The sequence below is a fragment of the Urtica dioica genome, chromosome 4 (genome assembly GCF_054948205.1).
Source record: "Urtica dioica subsp. dioica isolate 48M chromosome 4, U.dioica_male_clone48M_v1_H2, whole genome shotgun sequence".
In the NCBI taxonomy this organism is placed as follows: domain Eukaryota; kingdom Viridiplantae; phylum Streptophyta; class Magnoliopsida; order Rosales; family Urticaceae; genus Urtica; species Urtica dioica.
Window position 1 is genome coordinate 4,294,321 of NC_142759.1, and position 17,629 is coordinate 4,311,949.

Consider the following 17,629-nt stretch of genomic DNA (forward strand, 5'->3'; position numbering starts at 1 on the left):
GAGCTTTTAGATTTCATTAGAAGCCCAAAATTAATTTCAACGATTCATGATAGAAGATTCTTACTCGATAAGTATAATTCGATTGCAACAAAATAGGGGATGCATCCAAGTTAGGGCTGAAATTGGTTCGATTCAGTTCGGTTTTGACCTGTTTTACGAACCGAAATCGAATTTTTTTAGTTTTCAAATTTTTTGACCAATAATCGGATCGGATTTATCAAAAACCAAAATTCGGTTATCCAAATTTTCGAATAACCGAATTATAAAAATCGATATCCAGTTTGAAACTTGTTTTGAAAAGTTGGTATCCAGTTCTGAAACTGGTTATAAAAAAAAATCGGTTATCCGATTTCATAACGGTTAACCAGTTCAAACTAATTTATTTTCCTATAGTTTTGTACCAATTTAAAAATAAAATAAATAAATTTTGTACAATAAGTTTCAAAGGTTATCTGATTGAAATCGGTTATCTGGTTTCATAACTGGTTATGCGGTTCAAATCAATTATCCGATTTCAAAATGGTTATCCGTTTTATTAAAAAAAATTGGTTAAATAACCGATAACCGAATTTTGGATATTCAAAAGCGATAATCGATCTAGTTTCGTAAATCGGATCGGTTAATCGAACTGAATTTTTGGTTTGATGACGTGACACTGAGTTTCGGTTCCGGATCGGTTCGGCTATCTGTTTAACCGAATTTCGATTAATTATTGTACATCCCTAATCCAAGCTTGTTTAGGGCAATTGGTAATACCACTTCTCTCCCGTCAGGTAGGACGTGTGATCGAATCTCACTGACAACATCGCCCTTATTTATTTAATTGTGGGATATGTTTGTGTGGTAGCATAATAAATTTTTATATAAAAAAAATAGGCAATGCAAAATAACCTATTGAGATTACACCATCAAATCAACGAAATAATATACGACAACAAATAAGTAATTTCATATATTGATAAGTGCGTTCTATACGTGTTTGTTTGCTCTAGACGACGAAATGACGCTAGTTTAAGAGCGTTGTGATAGTGTTTTGGAGTTTTTCCTATATTTTCAGCGTTCGAGACTTCAAGGCCGCATTTGGAGCATACAAGGAGGACGGTGCAGTCTCAAGGAGCGCATAACATTTTTCGGATCACAATTTCGACAATCGGAGCTCAAGATAGGTGGTTCAGTGAACCACCCTCGTTTGGGCGCCGCACAGGCTTCGCAGAATCTTATGCGCTCTCTTGTACGGCCCCTGTGCGGCACACGGTTGCCCAAAATTGGCATGTGCGGCGCACGGAAAGTGGTGTGCGGCGCAGCGGCGCACACCTCCAAAAACAGCAAATATGACTTTTGTTTATTAAATGTATTTCAAGCCGCCAGATCTCATCCAACGGCCCATATGAGCTCCGTAAAACCTAGGTTACCTACAAAAACACTTTAGTTTATTCATATGCATATCTTTTCTTTAGTTTATTGCTTTTATTATTTTCGGTTGAAAAGCTCGGGATAGAAAAAGCGTTCGGAGAAGATCATCACCACCACCATCTCGTTTTCATCTTTCACAGTTTTTATCTCTACACTATGAATCTTCGGAACTCCCGTTTTTATAATTTAATTTAGATTTCTTATTCATTATCACAAGTTCTCTCTATTCATCTTCAATCATGCACTAAATCCATTAAAGACTATGATTGGTTATGGATTGATGCTTGTTATTTTAGATATTCATAGCTTCCTATCATATGAAAATAAAAATATGATTCAGCATTTTTAAATATAGCATGAGAGATATTTTGTTTCTTTGTTATTATATATTATATATATATATATATATATATATATATATCTATATCTTTACTGTATTAGGCTACTAAGTGGGCATTAAGATGATCTATTTGCTACACGTAACTATACATTGATATTTTAAAAAAGAACTTCACTTTAGCATCCAAGTCGTTGTAGTATAGTGGTAAGTATTCCCGCCTGTCACGCGGGTGACCCGGGTTCGATCCCCGGCAACGGCGTTATTTTTTACATTTCTTCTCTTTTTAAATTTATGTACGTACGTGCATAAATGTGTTTCAAATATCTTATTACCTAAAACACCACTTTGTATTTAAAATAAATCTTTAAAATGCCAGAACAAAAAAAAAAAAAAAAAAAAGAATAATAATAATCAACTGTTAGTCATTTTAAGTTGTAAAATTATCATTGTAAACACAACATAGTTTTTTTTTTCAAACTCCTCCTCGAGTTGAAAAATTCGGTAAAGTTTTTAACTATTGATTTCATTTCAAAGTTAATTGTTGAAAATTCCGTTAAATTAGGTTTGTTTAAAAGTTAGTTTTACGATTGAGCCATATCTTTACCACCAGTGAAGTTGAGAAGTTGGGAATGTCGAGTATTGACAATCTTCCATATGTGCTCTCATAATAGTGTAGCAAAGAAATATACTTTATGGGGCGACATCTTAACTGGAAGTGTATTCGAAACCTAGACTGTTGGTACGTATTTAAAAGCATAATTTTAGGCCATTAACCTAATGTGTGGATATAAAAAGAATGCATAACTAGAAAATCTAATCATGCACATAATTTGTTTTTTTATATACCTCATAATTATCGGATGACGGGGCCCGAGAGAATAATATAGCGAGATGCGATTTTGGTATTTCGTAAGCTATCAAGGATAGTCCCACATCGACTAGGTATTACGATCTTGGGCTCTTTATAAGGTTTGTGGGTTACTCCTCTAATTACCAAGCTTGATTTTAGATGGAATCTCACACCTTTAAGATGGTATCAGAGCGGGGCCTATTCTCGGTTGTGGGCTACCTGATCGAGCCTATAATTCACGCTTCCAGTGCCTGTGCCAATGTGTGCCTGTGCCTGTGCGCGTGAGGGGGTGTATCAAGGATAGTCCCACATCGACTGAGTATTACGATCATGGGCTCTTTATAAGGTTTGTGGGTTACTCCTCTAATTACCAAGCTTAGTTTTAGATGAAACCCCACACCTTTAAGATAAGCAGAGAGAAAGTTTGTGGCATCGTTAAATCCCTTAAAAAAATTCACAAACGGTCTTGATCACATCCCGATTGTCTTTTGTGGTTATTTGATGCATGGTAAAATGAGTTTAAAATAATTCCTTGTTCGCAATGACTACGCTCGAGTTCCATCGGACAGGCATGTCTTGCCTAATGATGTGTGGTTCGACGCTACAAGCTTTGCGTTATGCCTTCTATTGGTCACATCGTTGGTTTGGGTTGTTCACCTCCGTCGCAGCTTCTTGGCTACGCGAATTGTGTGGCTTTAGATGAGTGAGTCGGGATACTATGAGTCAATAAAATATCAAGCCATTGTCAGCCAATTGGAGGCTTACTTGAACCAAGCAAAGTGAAGAAGAGGATTTAAACGCCAGAGCATGTAGTGACTACTAAATCACGAGTCTTAAAAGAGTGTGTTGAGACTTGAGATCATTTTTTTGTTACAAGGTAATCGAAAGAAAAGCAAAACGAAAAGACATGATTCAAGTAGCAAAGTCAAGACGGTTCAGTCGCCTTTCCCACTCGAACATTAAATTTCAGCACTTGGGAATTGCTTATTCAATTTTAAATGTGACTTTTCTTCTACAACAATAAATGGGAAAATTAACAATTGACACACACACACACACGAAGACGACGTGAAACACAAGAAAATGAGGGCGTGACAATCTTTCTCACTCCCTAAAGAGTAGACCCAACAACAGCCCTTATTTGGACGAGTCAAGAAATCATAAAGACCATCGAGAACTCAAAAATCAACAAAATCATTGCCATCGCTTAATTTGCCAAAGAAGAACACACAAAATGAACGTCAGTCGGATCAATGTCGTTGCATCGATAAAAACAATCCAGCAACAACATGCTCAATTTTCATTATTTAAAAACAGCGACTCGTAACGATTAATCCATGTGTATTTTTCACCTAAATGCATATAACCATTACAAAATTAATTTATATTTAATAAAAAAAAAACTAAATAAAACATTGCTCATTCGAGACAAATCGATCAGTTTTGCCTGTACGCGATGTAATCCGCGAGGGCGATCAGAGGAGCGGCCTTGACCGGATCGAATCCAGTGAGGTGAGCCCGAGCGTCGGCGTTGAGCTTTCCGGCGAACTCGCGAGACTTTTCAAGCCCGAGAAGCTTTGGGTAAGTGACCTTATCGGCGACAAGATCTTTCCCGGCCGTTTTCCCGAGCTCCTGCGATGACTTAGTCACGTCAAGGATATCGTCAACAACCTGAAAGAGAAGTCCAATGCATCGCGCGAAGCTCCGAAGCCTCTCGACCTCATCGTCGGAGCCTCCGCCGAGGATCGCGCCGAGAACGACGGAAGCTTCTAGAAGCGCGGCGGTCTTGTGGACATGGATGAACTCCAACCGCTCGAGTCCGACGTTTTCCGCGCCCTCGGAGTCGATATCCACGACCTGACCGGCGACGAGTCCTTCAGATCCGATCGATCGCGCGAGCTCTCCGATCGCGCGGAGGATCCGCGGCGCAGAAACTCCGGCGGCGGCGGTGGCGACGGCGACGTGCTCGAAGGAAAACGAGAGGAGAGCGTCTCCGGCGAGAACCGCTACGTCCTCGCCGAAGACCTTGTGATTGGTCGGCTTTCCGCGGCGGAGATCGTCGTTGTCCATACAGGGGAGATCGTCGTGGATTAACGACATCGTGTGGATCATCTCCACCGCGCACGCCGCCGGCATCGCGGCCGCTTCTGAACCTCCGACGAGCTCGCAGGCGGAGAGGCAGAGGACCGGTCGGACTCTCTTTCCTCCGGCGAGGAGAGAGTACCTCATCGCCTCGTGGATCCGAAGCGGATCTCTCAGCGGAACCGCCTCGTCGAGAGCTCTGTTCACCGTCTCCGCTTTCTCCACCATGTACTTCTTGAACTCGAACTTCGTCGCCGAAGAAGAGGAGGACTGAGAACCGTCGTTCTCCTCCGTCGCCGTCACCATCACGGCGGAGACCGGCGCGTGGATGGCGACGGAGCGTCTCGCCGGGAAGGCGGTTGCGGAGGTGACCGAGGTGGTTCGGGGAAGGAAGGCGGATCTGAAGCCACGCGCATGGGGGTTCAGGTTCAGCGAACACGTCTGAACCCACGCGCCCATAGTCATACTCGCACAGCTCATCTTTATCTTTTTTTGCTTTTTCGCTCTCTGGTTGTTTGTTGTGGTGGTGGTGGTTTAGTGAGAGTTTGTGGTGTGTCTTTGGAATTTAAATTTAAATCTAATTAAGATTTATGGAGAGACAGTGAGAGAGGCCTAGGAAAGAGATATTGCTTCGGATTTATGTCCATTTCTTGGGAAATAGCAGAAGGAGAAGATTGGGAGGCGTTACTGTTATGAGTTAATTAGAGGGAAACGGAAAAAAGGAAAGAAAACAAAAAATAGTGGGTGTGTTTTAAGTGTTTGTGTGAGAGGAACTTGAGAAGAGGCAATATAGTGAGAAAGATAGAGAGAGCAAAGACGAAGAACCACCCAAGTCCAACCCAACCAAACAAGGGAAACATAGGGGCAAGGATAGGATTTTGGATTGGATTGGCTTTCTTCGCACACCCGGAATCTCCATCCCAATTCACAATTTTTATTTCTTTTTTGACTTTTTATTTTTCCTATTTCCTAATGGGGAGAGATACGATATCGATTCATACCTTTTTATTATTTGGCGTTTTTTGTTTATTTTAATCCCATTTTTGCGTCCACTCTTCTATCTAGCCATTTGTGCGGGTGTGGGCCCACTTTGTGTATAATGTTGGGCAAGTGTGATTGGTGGGGATAAGAATTGCTTTTCCACGGTTTGAATACTCATGTACTACGTAGTATACGTGGAATCAAACTTAAAAGAGTTTTAATGGTTTCCTTAATGGTGTGAATCAAACACATGGAATATATTTACTTAAACACCCACTAATGTTGCGAAGTCTAATACTATTTTTCTAGAAAATGATGGTCGGGTCCGGAGAAACACCAAAAATCTGCGGGATAAAATGGTTCGACTTTGACAAAACAAAAGTATCACGGTAAATTTTGTTTTAAGGATTTTGAAAGCTTGAATACAACGATGGTAGACTTCCCAAAGCGGACCATATGAGATTCAACATGATCTCATTTATCGTATTATTGGTATCATGTAAAAAATTAAAATAAAACATATTATGAAATGTGGTACTGAAACTTTTGTCCCGGAACCATCCGATAAATGAGACGGAACCAGAACCCTTTATAGTACCATTTAATACCATCTTTTTTAAGTTATACATATATATATATATATATAATTATAAATAGGGGAATTTTTCTTTTTTTTTTTCAATTGCATTAATGATTAAAGTAAAAGATGTGAGAAACATGAAAATTCCGAAACCGCAAAATCTGATACCGAAAATTTCCGATACCACGAAAATGGTTCCCAAATTTTCCGGTACCGTTTTTTTACAGTTCTGAGAGTCCCATTTCCCACAAAATATGAGACGGGACCACGTGATCCTTGATAAGTGCGTTTCGTACTCATTAAACTCTTATTTTTCCACTTGAATTTCACACGTTCTCAAGTGATTTTGTGTGGTTTAATATGTTTTTGAGTTGATTTCAGATTTTAGAAAGTATTTGAGTATTGAGGAGGTTGGTAAAACATCACGTGACGTTACGGAATAATTTTGAGGTGACTTGGAGACTTTTCGAGCAAGTAGACTGGAACAAGAAATACGACATCCTCTTCTACATGATTTTGGGATTCTCTATCAAGCATTCTGAAATAATTATTTCCACCATTGTATAGAACTTCCTCTCAACTTTCCAACGCATATTTATTTGCAAGAATCGGACAATGGAGCTAAGAGTTATGACCGTTTAAAAGCTGACGAGAAAATCGAAGAACCGAATGATAGATAAAAACACTCAAAAATCATACCTAAATATTGACATTATTGTCTTGTACAATCTTATGGACTCATGGCGATTTTCCTTCCAGACTCGAAAAGCACAACAATAGCTCCAAGAGCTCTTTCAAAGAATCTTTATGATGAAATCCACCAAAAAAATAAAATTATTAATTTTTTTTTAATAGAATTACTACCCAACAACGGTGAGGCTAAAGCACAAGTTAAAACGGAAGATGAGAAACAGAACACTAGCGACTTAATCATTACGTTCAGTTGGAGCTGATAACAGCCACGGGTGCGAGAAGGGTATCAATAGCCAAAAGAACGCCAAAAAAAAAGGGAAGAAGAGAAGGAATATGTTTCAGCAAAATTAGCCATAACTATGACGTACAAACTTGATTATTGAGAGAACATAGTGAGCAATATAAGAATGAGATTATGAAAAAAAAAAAAGAAAAAAAAAAAGAAAGAAGAAATAGAAAAATTCACGTACTGTTGATGTGCTCAAACCCGTCAGCGACGAGGCAAGCATTACACCCAGACCGTGCTCTTCTTACTGTTGGACTTTTACAATTAGTACATTCTTTTTCACTAAAGGTAAAATTTAGGATTTTTGAAACGTAATTGTCATAATTTTAATTAGTTTAGTTGCTTTAAGGTAGAAATGTCTAAGAAATAAATATACCTCTTAGCAAACTTGTGGAAATCCCAGTGGATAAATCTACAAATAATTGGTTACTTAAGCCACGGAATGTGTAGCAATTTAATTTTAGATTTTCGTTAATTTTCCGTAAATAACCATCTTGCTTACGTGGCAGCTTATTAATTGAATTAGTTTTACATTTTTGCCTTTACGCTATTTTAATTAGGCAGTTTTTTTTTTAAAAATTGCGAATTAAATATTGAAACCGAATAGGCAACTCCCGGCGACTCCCCGGTCCGAGCGCGCCCGAGTTTTGGATCCGCTCATGACGGGGTGTTTGGTGGTGGTCTGGTCGAGCGTTCTCTTCTTCCTCGAGCTCTCACTCCCTCTCTCTCTCTCGGCTCTCTCTCTCTCTCTCTCTCTCTCTCTCTCTCTCTCTGCTCTCTTCCATCTTTCTTTTTTTTTTTTTTTTTGAAAAACAATAAATGAGAGCGGTTGCGTGTGAAGTGTGAACGCAGCTATACGGTTTTAATTACCTCCTTTTTTTGCGCGAGCATTAATGACGAAATCTTTGAGATTATTATGTGTAAATGCGCTGATATAAAATGGGCGGGAATAACAAAGAGCAGTCTCGTCCTATTTTCGCTGTAAATAAATCCTCATGGCTATTTACCATTAGAATTAATGACATTTTTGGCCCCTCGTCTTTGACCTCTTTAACACCTTGGTCCCTGATTAAAAAAACTTACAGTCTTGACCCATTATGATAGTCATTTTTTCACTTTCAGTCCTTCTGTTAAAAAAACCGTCAAAACAGATGAAAAATGGACCATGTGCGCATCACGTGCCTTTTAAATGAGGACAAAATCGTAATTTAATAATAAATTAAAAAACAAATCATATTACAATTAAAATTAATAAAATAAATATAAATAAAAATAAGAAATCTAAATATAAAAACAAATCATCTTCTTCTCTCTCTCTCTCTATACGTTTCGCTTTTATCTGTGTCCATGGATTTGAACATTTCCTTCAATCCCATTATTTCCTCTTCCGAAAGGTTTTCAGCAATTGCCTGGAGATAAACGAAATAGAACTATGACCACAAAGCTTATACATTTTGACTCTCGTCACGATTCTCATCACTTAAGTCAACAAAGTCAAATATCTCTCTTTCAACATCATTCTAGTCTAACCTTCAGAGCTACTTTCTTAAGCTTGTTCATCGCTCTGAACTGTATCATTCTGGTCAAAACAGCAATATCAAGTGGTTTATCAGACGCATCCCCATCTTCTCTCATCCATGGATGCTCTGCATTTGCAAAAAAAAAAAAAAATGTCAGTTCGCTCAACTAAACTACTTGTAACTTCAAACCCTAGCGGCTGCTAGGATTGTTTCATTCAGTACAGTTGTTCAGTTAAAAAAAATGTCAACTTTCTAGTAAAACTCAGGTAAGACTGCAAGCGTCGAAAGCCGTTCTTTGGGGTCGGCTCGGAGCATTTTCTTCACGAGATCTTTCGCACTATTGGAAATCGAGGGCCACGGCTCAGGGGATGTATATGTGGCCTCGAAGAACTGAATCGAAGATAGATTGCTCGCTCTCTGCAACAAACACACATCAATTACGAGTGAACTTAATTATCCCCCAAAATGCTTTCCAAAGATGATATCCTATTCCTAACAATGCGAGTGATTTTAGATTCTCACGAAATTCAATTAGTTTTCGAGTTTGAAAATCTTCTTGATGAGGTCAACCACGAGCGACTTACCAGGCTTGATCAAGACGGAGAGACCGAAATCGGTTACCTTGAGCGGCGAATCCTCGGCCTTTCTGAGAAGAAGGAAATTCTCCGGCTTGAGGTCTCGGTGCATAACTCCCATGGCGTGACAGCCGTGGACAATGTTGACGATCTGGCGGCAGATCACGGCGGCGGCGCACTCGGAGTAGTGTCCTTTCGCGATGATCCGATCGAAGAGCTCGCCGCCGGCGCAAGGACGGCGAGGGATCCCTGTAGATCTTGATGCCCAGAGGCCGCCACATAAGAACACCGCCAAAAGAAGGCGCCGGCAACACAAGACCGCGTGGGGAGGACGACCTAGAAGTGTGTATCGCCGAACTAGAGGAGGAGTGGCCATCGTCGCGCAGATCTGGAAAACTCGAGAACTCGGTGGTCGCCGGACGATCTCTCTCAGCCTCGGCGGACGCGCGACACAGTCGAGCTCGGTTGACCGTTGATGGCGCGCGTGACTGAAGAAGAAGAAGAAGAAAGAAAGATGAGGAAGGAAAGATAGAGAGAGAGAAGAAGATATTTGTTTTTATTTTTAGAATTCTTATTTTTATTTATATTTATTTTATTAATTTTAATTGTAATATGATTTATTTTTTAATTTATTATTAAATTACGATTTTGTCCTCATTTAAAAGTCACGTGATGCGCACATGATCCATTTTTCATCTGTTTTGACGGTTTTTTTAACAGAAGGACTGAAAGTGAAAAAATGACTATCATAATGGGTCAAGACTGTAAGTTTTTTTAATCAGGGACCAAGGTGTTAAAGAGGTCAAAGACGAGGGGCCAAACATGTCATTAATTCTTACCATTAATTAACAAAATGTGGGCTAAAAATAAATTGCTTATTTTCAAGAAGCTATTTAGCTTAATTACCCATAAATCTACCGTGGTTTTCATTGGCAAGACTTTGATTTGGATACCCAACTACATAAGCAAACTCACGCTTTGACAATTGAACACTTTATATGAGGTTTTTTTTTTTTGGAAAGAAAGCACACTTTATATGAGGTTATAAGACTATTAAAAGAATCTGATGAAGGATAAAGACGTGTAAAGTCCTAAAAAACCTACCATGTTCAGAAACAAGAGAAGAAAAAGATACACCAATATTATTACGCTCTCTTTGCACTTGTATCGCGTAGCAGGTTTTCAAGTAAAGTCAGTACAAGCAGATCAGTAATCTTCCACAAACTAGAAAACTGAAACATACAAAAGTACCTATACCATATCAGATTAAGCACAATAATTCGATCGCCATATCTCTTCAAAATGAAATTTGGTTGCATGATATGTGGGATCGTACCTCTATACTGCAGTTAATAGTAAATATCACTTCAAATAAAAACCAGTTTAAAACACAAAAATAAAAAAGAAATGAAGCTACGATAGAAAATTCAAGTAAATAGATTCAGTACATAAATAGAAGTGCTACAAAGAAAAAGACTTGTATTATACAGACGTAGCATATCAACAAACAAAGACCAGCTTCTTAGAGAGAAATAAGTTTGATGAACTAGCTGTCTCATGTTAAACATTTAAAAATTTTGCTGAGTTTTCGAGTGAAATTTTGTTATAGTAACTTTCGGAGATTTTTTTTAATGAAACGAATTTTTTAACCTCTGCCTGTTGGTAACCACCGTTGATCACCGGATTTTTACAATTAGAAATTCCAATTCAAATTAGAAAAAAAAAACCCCCCCCAGCAAATATATACCTGATATTGTCCCAAGGCTTGCTCCTCGACGCGGACAAAACTTTACGGGGGTGACGTCCCTTTTGATTCTGATTTGAAAGCATCAAAATACAACAGCGTAAAACCGTCGTTTTGGTTCTCGTCTTCCTCCAAATCTTCTGTAAAATACACGAAGTGCTTTCTCGTTCAAACCCTGACCTCCAAGCAACTCAGAGAGGCCTCAGCAAAATCAGGCTGGAAAACAAACGAACAAAGCTTACCGAATTCGCATCGACCCTGGGCATGCCATTGAGATCTTGGTGATTCATGATTGATTCCATGTCTTTGAAGAAGCACTCCACATCTAAGACGACCTCTTTCATGTTCCTTCGTAGGGAGAAGCAACACAAATACATTTCAAATCGCAATTTCAATCTAGTAGTAGCCAAATGAGACCATCACAAGTCTAGAATTTTACAAAATCGTACTATTGTCCAAAAGAAAATCAAGGAAAAGGAAACCTGACATTCCCGAGAACCTCGTCGCGTTCGTCGCTGGAAAACTTACTCACAAAAGCTCTTATGGTTTTCACAATTTTGTCCGGATCAATCTCGTCATCCACATTCATACCAGACGACGATTCACCACCAGATTCATCAGATCTCTTCTTCTTCTTCTTCTTCTTCTTCTTCTTCTCACATTCTGTGTTGTTAAGACAAAGTTCATTTTGCCTTTCCAAAAGCTCGTTTGGGACTCTCAATTGAGACAACAAGAATACATGTCCAATGGAGGAACCTCCACAGTCTTAAATTCGTAGGTCGAGTAAGGCGCGGCCAGAATCTCGTCGATGTGCTTCACCGGAGAGCACTGTTTAACTTGTGAAATAATTCACTGAAATTCATCCAAAATATTTATCTCTAAGTCAGTGAGAAAATGTAATTCATCCAAAATGAATAATTCAAAGATAAATAATTTGGTTTTTCCCTAGATTGTATAACTTGTTTCAATTTTCCCCCAGCCCCTAGACAAAGAAAGAAAGAAAGAAAGAAAGAAAAAAAAAAACACTCAACCAAATTAGTCTATAAGTATTGATAAAGACCAAATTAGTCCTTGAACTACATATTTGTTATACGTTTTCCCATTCCATCTATAAGTATTGATAAACACATAATCTATAAATTGTTAGGCAGGGAAAAAAAAATTCTTATGTTAAATGTTGAAACACACAATAACATAAGTTTCTTAATTATCCATTTTTATGGTGAATCCCGTAATATGGTTCATGGTTGGACAGACAAAAATAAAAATCTTACGACATTTTCAAGTTTTGAGAGACTGACAATTGTTCGTTTGCTTGATTTATGCCACAAAATATCGACTTAATTGGACTTCATATTAAAAGTTAAACAATATGTACAAAAAATGATTTAAAGTTTGTATTCTTTTATCGTTTTTGTATGGATACTGACATAGACCTGTGCTACGAATATTAGTTCAGAGATTCATAGCTAAAAAAAACAACGATTTATTTTGCTCTCTTTTTTTTTTTCTTTCTTTTTGTTTGCAGAGCAAATTGAAAGAAGAAATGGTGACATGTCTTTGTGTACCTTGTGGGAGAGAAGGCGGAAGAGTTGCAGTAATACTCCTTGGCAGCGTTCACTAGCCTGGGGTGGTTCTGCGAGGCCGGGAGCGAGTCACCGAAGAATCCGCTATGCTTCAAGGTAACATCCGATTCCCGGAGACATGACTGCCAATAGTATATTGAGAAAACAAATCATGGCACCGATTTAGATCTAAGTAAGAAAACCAAAATTAAAGCAAGCGCAGATAGAAATGAGACACTACCATCACCGCATCCTAACTGGACTTTTGCAAGCCAAATTTAGCCTCGGGAGCTAAATGAACCTGTAAATACAGTATCATCAAATGACGTCTGATGAGTAAGTCTTACAAGAACTACACTGCATTTTGTTTAATTTATTTACAAGGGAACGATGAACCCAAAAAAATTAAACAGCCATTAGATGACTCACCATTCTTAAATTTATAAATTTGAATAGATGTTTGGTGCTCTTATTTCTTTCCTCCATGAATCAGAGACAACAGAGCCACGGTCATTTACCTCTCATTGTTAGACAAAGATAAGCTTTTTCTGTTTATTGAATATTAAAAAAATATTAACCATGCCTTTAGCCTCCCGAGCATCATTGTAAAACCAGTGAACACCACATGAAATAACGCTAAGAAGAAAAGAGAATGTGCAACTGATACAAACCCATTTACAGAAAAAAGCGGGTCATATCCCTATCAGCAATAATCGGATTAGAGGTCTCGTTTTCTAGTTAACCCAGATGTGAAACCACACCAATAGTAAAATTCTTCATTTAAGTTGTTTTTAAGTCAGGGAGTGGGGACTGTAATAGACAACAGTGACCAGAGACTCTTAGACGAGAACTCTTTAAGTCAACTCAAGAGTTCTTTGACCTCCCTTGCCACCAGAAAAATCTGATCGCGTCTACAAAACTCACTGGCTACACCAACGGCCGAGAATCGGTGACCATTGAAAACTCAAACATTCCGCAGAATGTTGAAAGCTTTTCCCGTGTCGTGTGGCCTCAAGGAAACCCGAGCTTTTGGTATTATTTTAACTTATTTATCCTCTCTTTTAAGCGGAAGTTCGGAGTTTCGAGTCCTTTTATATATATATATATAATTTACATGTGTAAACTTTTATCGGTAATATAAAAGGTTAGCTAGCTTAAGATACGGATAGTACAGAATCTTAGAGAAGATGAAATGAGAGAAAATAAAAAATAAAAAAATTCTGTATTGAATGAATTGAAGTTATAGAGGAACAAACGCTCTCCAGTTATATACAAGCTCATTTTTGTAGTTGGCTAGTGAAACACAGTAAAAAAAAAGTAACTAACTAGTTAATACTGAAAAAAAGTAACTAACTAGTTAATACAGATAAGTAACCAGATGTGAAACCACACCAATAGTAAAATTCTTCATTCAAGTTGTTTTTAAGTCAGGGAGTGGGGACTGTAATAGACAACAGTGAAGAAGCATAATCGAGCCAATAAAGATCACCAATTATTACATGTTTTTATCATCAATCGCAGTGATGAAGCCTAATCGGGCCATTAAAGTACACAAGGCATTATTAGTTTTTATCATCAATCTCATGTGTTGGTTCCTTTTTCCAATACAATAGTAGAGACAGTTTTTTTAAGTCAAGCATGACACCAATGGAAAAATATTTCATTAACATCGCCTTTCAAGTCAGAAAATGGACAACTAAGCCCAATAGAGCAATTCAAGCTCACCAAAATCTCATAATATTCGTTTTTAATCATTGATCTTGAAAGGATGTAGATACCTACGGTTAGTACGTAGCGTGGCTGCCAACAGCTTAATATCGGCGCTTGAACCGCAAGAGTCTTCTCCCATGTTCATCGTCGCTCTATTTCATTTCTTTGACAGAACACAGCAACATGGTTTCCGCTAGTTTAATGGGGATACATATTTCGGCAATGTAGGTCTGATAGAAAGTCAAGCTCAACTTAATGAATCCCAGAATCATCAGCTCTGTGAAATCGAAACAAACAACATATCACTCGGAATTCACATAACTCAATATCAGCTCTGAAAAGAGAGAGCAGCACTCAGTAAAATCTACCTGCTTTGACCTACTCAAGAGCTTCAAACAGAGCTCTGTTATTCATCTCAGTGAAGCACTTGACTGAAATATTTTTCATATAGTTTAATAATCAACTCAATAAATGAAAACAAAACTTAAACATAACCAACATTAATCAGCCAGTTCAATTTTATACACATATATAATAAAACCTTGTAACTTAAGACAGCTAAATGAGGTCTTCACTGAAATATTTTCATATAATTTAACAATCAACTCGAGAAATGATAACAAAACTAAAATATAACCAACATCATCAGCCAATTCAATTTTATAGGCCTATATAATATAACCTTGCAACTTAAGACAACTAAATGAGGTCAACTAAATCAGACTTAACTCTTTTATTTTTATTTTGAAGTAGGAAAAAAGTGAACTTTGCTCTTTGTAAGAATATTAGACACACAAAACAAATCCTTTCAAAAAGGTAAAAAAGACGGACCAAATAATCACTTTCCCCCATCAGAATGAAACATAGCAATCACTTACAGCTCCGAGCTTCTGGAGGACTTTCTCCAAGACAATGGACATGATGATTATGACGGAGCAAACTCCGGAGACCGTCCAGGTCGGCTTCTGATCAAGACTGACCTGTCATATATTTTTTTAAGAGAATTATATGCATATTATAATCCTGGTGTAGCAATGTAGTTTCCAACAAAACACACGTAGAATATCAATGTTAAAGTCCAGGCCATCTCAACCAGCCCAGTCCAAATATAATTTAGGATATAACAATTTAGGGTTTTTTGTGTCATTGACGTAGGCAACACAATTCATCAGATCTGTGAAAGCTTCTCTTCCACTCTCTCTCTCTAAACGACTCACAGCCCATCAATCTCGCACATCAATGGCGATCTGTTCCTGCTCCAACCAGTAGCCAATTTGCTCCCTTAATCTCTTCTATCTTTCTCCCCTCTCTCTCTCTCATCACTGCATTAGTCGTTCAAACGCTTCCAACAATGGCGACTTCAGGTTCTTCTCCGAGACCTCGCTCCGTCGAAGATATCTTCAAGGACTTCACCGCTCGTCGCACTGGTTAATTGTAAACGTGTATTTATTTTCTTTTGGACTGCGTTAAGTTTAGGAGATAATTTAGGGATTTCAAAACGCTGTTTTAAAAAGCTACGTCGCCCATTACACACTAATCGTCTTTAAAATGGCTCACCAAGAAGGAACCACGAACAATGGCGTCGAATTCGCTGAAGAACCGGCGAGCAAAGTCCCCAAACTTCACCAAAACGGATCATCGTCGTTTTTCAAGGTGAAAAGGATCTCCGACAAGGCCGTTTTGCCGACCAGAGGCTCTCCTCTCTCCGCTGGCTACGATCTGTCCAGGTAAACCCTTAGATTCGTATTCACCGTCACTTTTTGATATATGCTGAAGAACTTTAACTCAAAGAAATCGAATCGGTCCTTTTTGCAGCGCCGTGGGGACAAAAGTTCCGGCTCGAGGAAAAGCGCTGGTTCCGACCGATCTAAGCATCGCGGTACCCGAAGGAACCTACGCACGAGTTGGTAATGGTCTTTCTCTTCAAAATCATTATAAAATTCAATTCTGTCCTGGATAGTTTTCTGATTGTTTGTTGCAGCGCCGAGATCTGGTCTGGCTTGGAAGCATTCGATTGACGTCGGCGCCGGAGTAATCGACGCCGATTACAGAGGTCCGGTGGGAGTGATTCTGTTCAACCTTTCCGATACCGATTTCGAGGTGAAAGAAGGCGACAGGATTGCACAGCTGATCATCGAGAGGATCGTTACGCCGGAGGTTCTCGAGGTCGAAGATTTGGACGCCACAGTCAGAGGCAGTGGAGGGTTTGGGTCCACTGGCATGTAGGTTTTAATGCTTCTAGTATTTTGATTTAGTCACTTTAGTTACGTTGTGTAGGAGAAACAAAAAGAAAACACTGTTTAGTAATTTCGTCGAGCAGTTAGTGTGCGCGATCTTCGTGCTTTTCTTGGTGTTGGAATACTGTGGTGTTGGAATCTTTATAATATTGTTTTGCTCATACAACTCATAGTTTTATCAATCTTTTATTATGATAAAATTAGAAGAAAAAAACTAGCATAGTACAATCAACCCTAATTATGTTAATAATTTTTTTTTTATCAAGATTGAACGAGTAGAAGAATCAATTTCACTGTAACTTGATAAAAATGATCCCACAGCTTTTAATTTTATTATCATAGATGTTGATGCAAATTTTTTTTTGTGTGGTCGTTTTATCATAAAAGCGAGACATCTCATACTTCATCGAAGCAAAATTGAATATATGGTGAAGCAAAATCCTTTGTTTTATTTCTCATTTTTATTCTCCGAACCTCACCGAGAAATCTTATTGAACAGTTGTGTAATATATATTGAACTGAACATTGATTGAGCGTTGAAGGGTTTTTTCTCCAACAATAGCTCGGACAATCACGTCATTTTAACACTTGACATTCAAATACCATGTTCATTTCCCTGGGTTTTGTGGGAAAGAAACTCTTATATAAACATTTGATGATAAAATGCTAATCCTATATATGTTGTAAATTATAAAAGTGTCAGACTCGCACTTGATCAGCAACATCTAGCTTTGGTAACTTTACTTTCACATCCTCTTTTTTATCCTTCTTTGGAGGTTTTGTGACCTCTTTTTTCTTCTCTCCATGCTTGTCCATCTTTCTTGACTGCTCTCGAGTCTCCTACATTACATAACACCAAGAATCAGCTGACTTTGCTCCCTAAATACATAGCTAACAAAATAATGACACATGCTCTGAATCTTTAATTAATATAGTTTAGTTAAATGTTGTTCATATAGTTTAGTGGTGAATTTTATGTCAAGAAACCATCAAGATAAAGGTTGTATAGATTATATGTCATCTTATAACATTTGTGGAAAATAGATTTATATT

General features: G+C 38.2%; 3 protein-coding genes, 1 non-coding gene and 1 pseudogene across 5 annotated transcripts; 2 read left to right on the plus strand and 3 right to left on the minus strand.

The window, feature by feature from the left end:
- Positions 1 to 1,940: 1,940 nt before the first annotated feature.
- TRNAD-GUC (transfer RNA aspartic acid (anticodon GUC)) lies at positions 1,941 to 2,012 on the plus strand. The gene has a single exon. It is a non-coding gene; the product is annotated as a tRNA-Asp (tRNA).
- A 1,766-nt stretch (positions 2,013 to 3,778) lies between these two features.
- Positions 3,779 to 5,674, minus strand: GGPS1 (geranylgeranyl pyrophosphate synthase 1). Its single transcript, XM_089613795.1, has one exon. The coding sequence runs from the start codon at positions 5,163 to 5,165 to the stop codon at positions 4,041 to 4,043; it is 1,125 nt and encodes a 374-aa protein (XP_089469921.1). The 5' UTR covers positions 5,166 to 5,674; the 3' UTR covers positions 3,779 to 4,040.
- A 2,750-nt stretch (positions 5,675 to 8,424) lies between these two features.
- On the minus strand, positions 8,425 to 9,696 carry LOC149399491 (calcium-dependent protein kinase 15-like; annotated as a pseudogene). Its single transcript, XR_016296765.1, has 4 exons — positions 9,330 to 9,696; positions 8,995 to 9,297; positions 8,756 to 8,926; positions 8,425 to 8,634 (listed from the first exon to the last, which is right to left on the minus strand). The product of XR_016296765.1 is annotated as a calcium-dependent protein kinase 15-like (transcript).
- Positions 9,697 to 10,430: 734 nt separating this feature from the next.
- Positions 10,431 to 15,356, minus strand: LOC149399492 (uncharacterized). The gene is made up of 9 exons (XM_089613798.1): positions 15,218 to 15,356; positions 14,708 to 14,770; positions 14,412 to 14,616; positions 12,871 to 12,930; positions 12,633 to 12,772; positions 11,547 to 11,916; positions 11,307 to 11,412; positions 11,068 to 11,204; positions 10,431 to 10,552 (listed from the first exon to the last, which is right to left on the minus strand). The coding sequence occupies exons 6-9, from the start codon at positions 11,651 to 11,653 to the stop codon at positions 10,513 to 10,515; spliced, it is 390 nt and encodes a 129-aa protein (XP_089469924.1). The 5' UTR covers positions 11,654 to 11,916; positions 12,633 to 12,772; positions 12,871 to 12,930; positions 14,412 to 14,616; positions 14,708 to 14,770; positions 15,218 to 15,356; the 3' UTR covers positions 10,431 to 10,512.
- Positions 15,357 to 15,481: 125 nt separating this feature from the next.
- LOC149399493 (deoxyuridine 5'-triphosphate nucleotidohydrolase-like) lies at positions 15,482 to 16,742 on the plus strand. Its single transcript, XM_089613796.1, has 3 exons — positions 15,482 to 16,066; positions 16,155 to 16,246; positions 16,321 to 16,742. Exons 1-3 carry the CDS (start codon positions 15,888 to 15,890, stop codon positions 16,563 to 16,565), a joined length of 516 nt encoding a protein of 171 aa, XP_089469922.1. The 5' UTR covers positions 15,482 to 15,887; the 3' UTR covers positions 16,566 to 16,742.
- Positions 16,743 to 17,629: the final 887 nt, after the last annotated feature.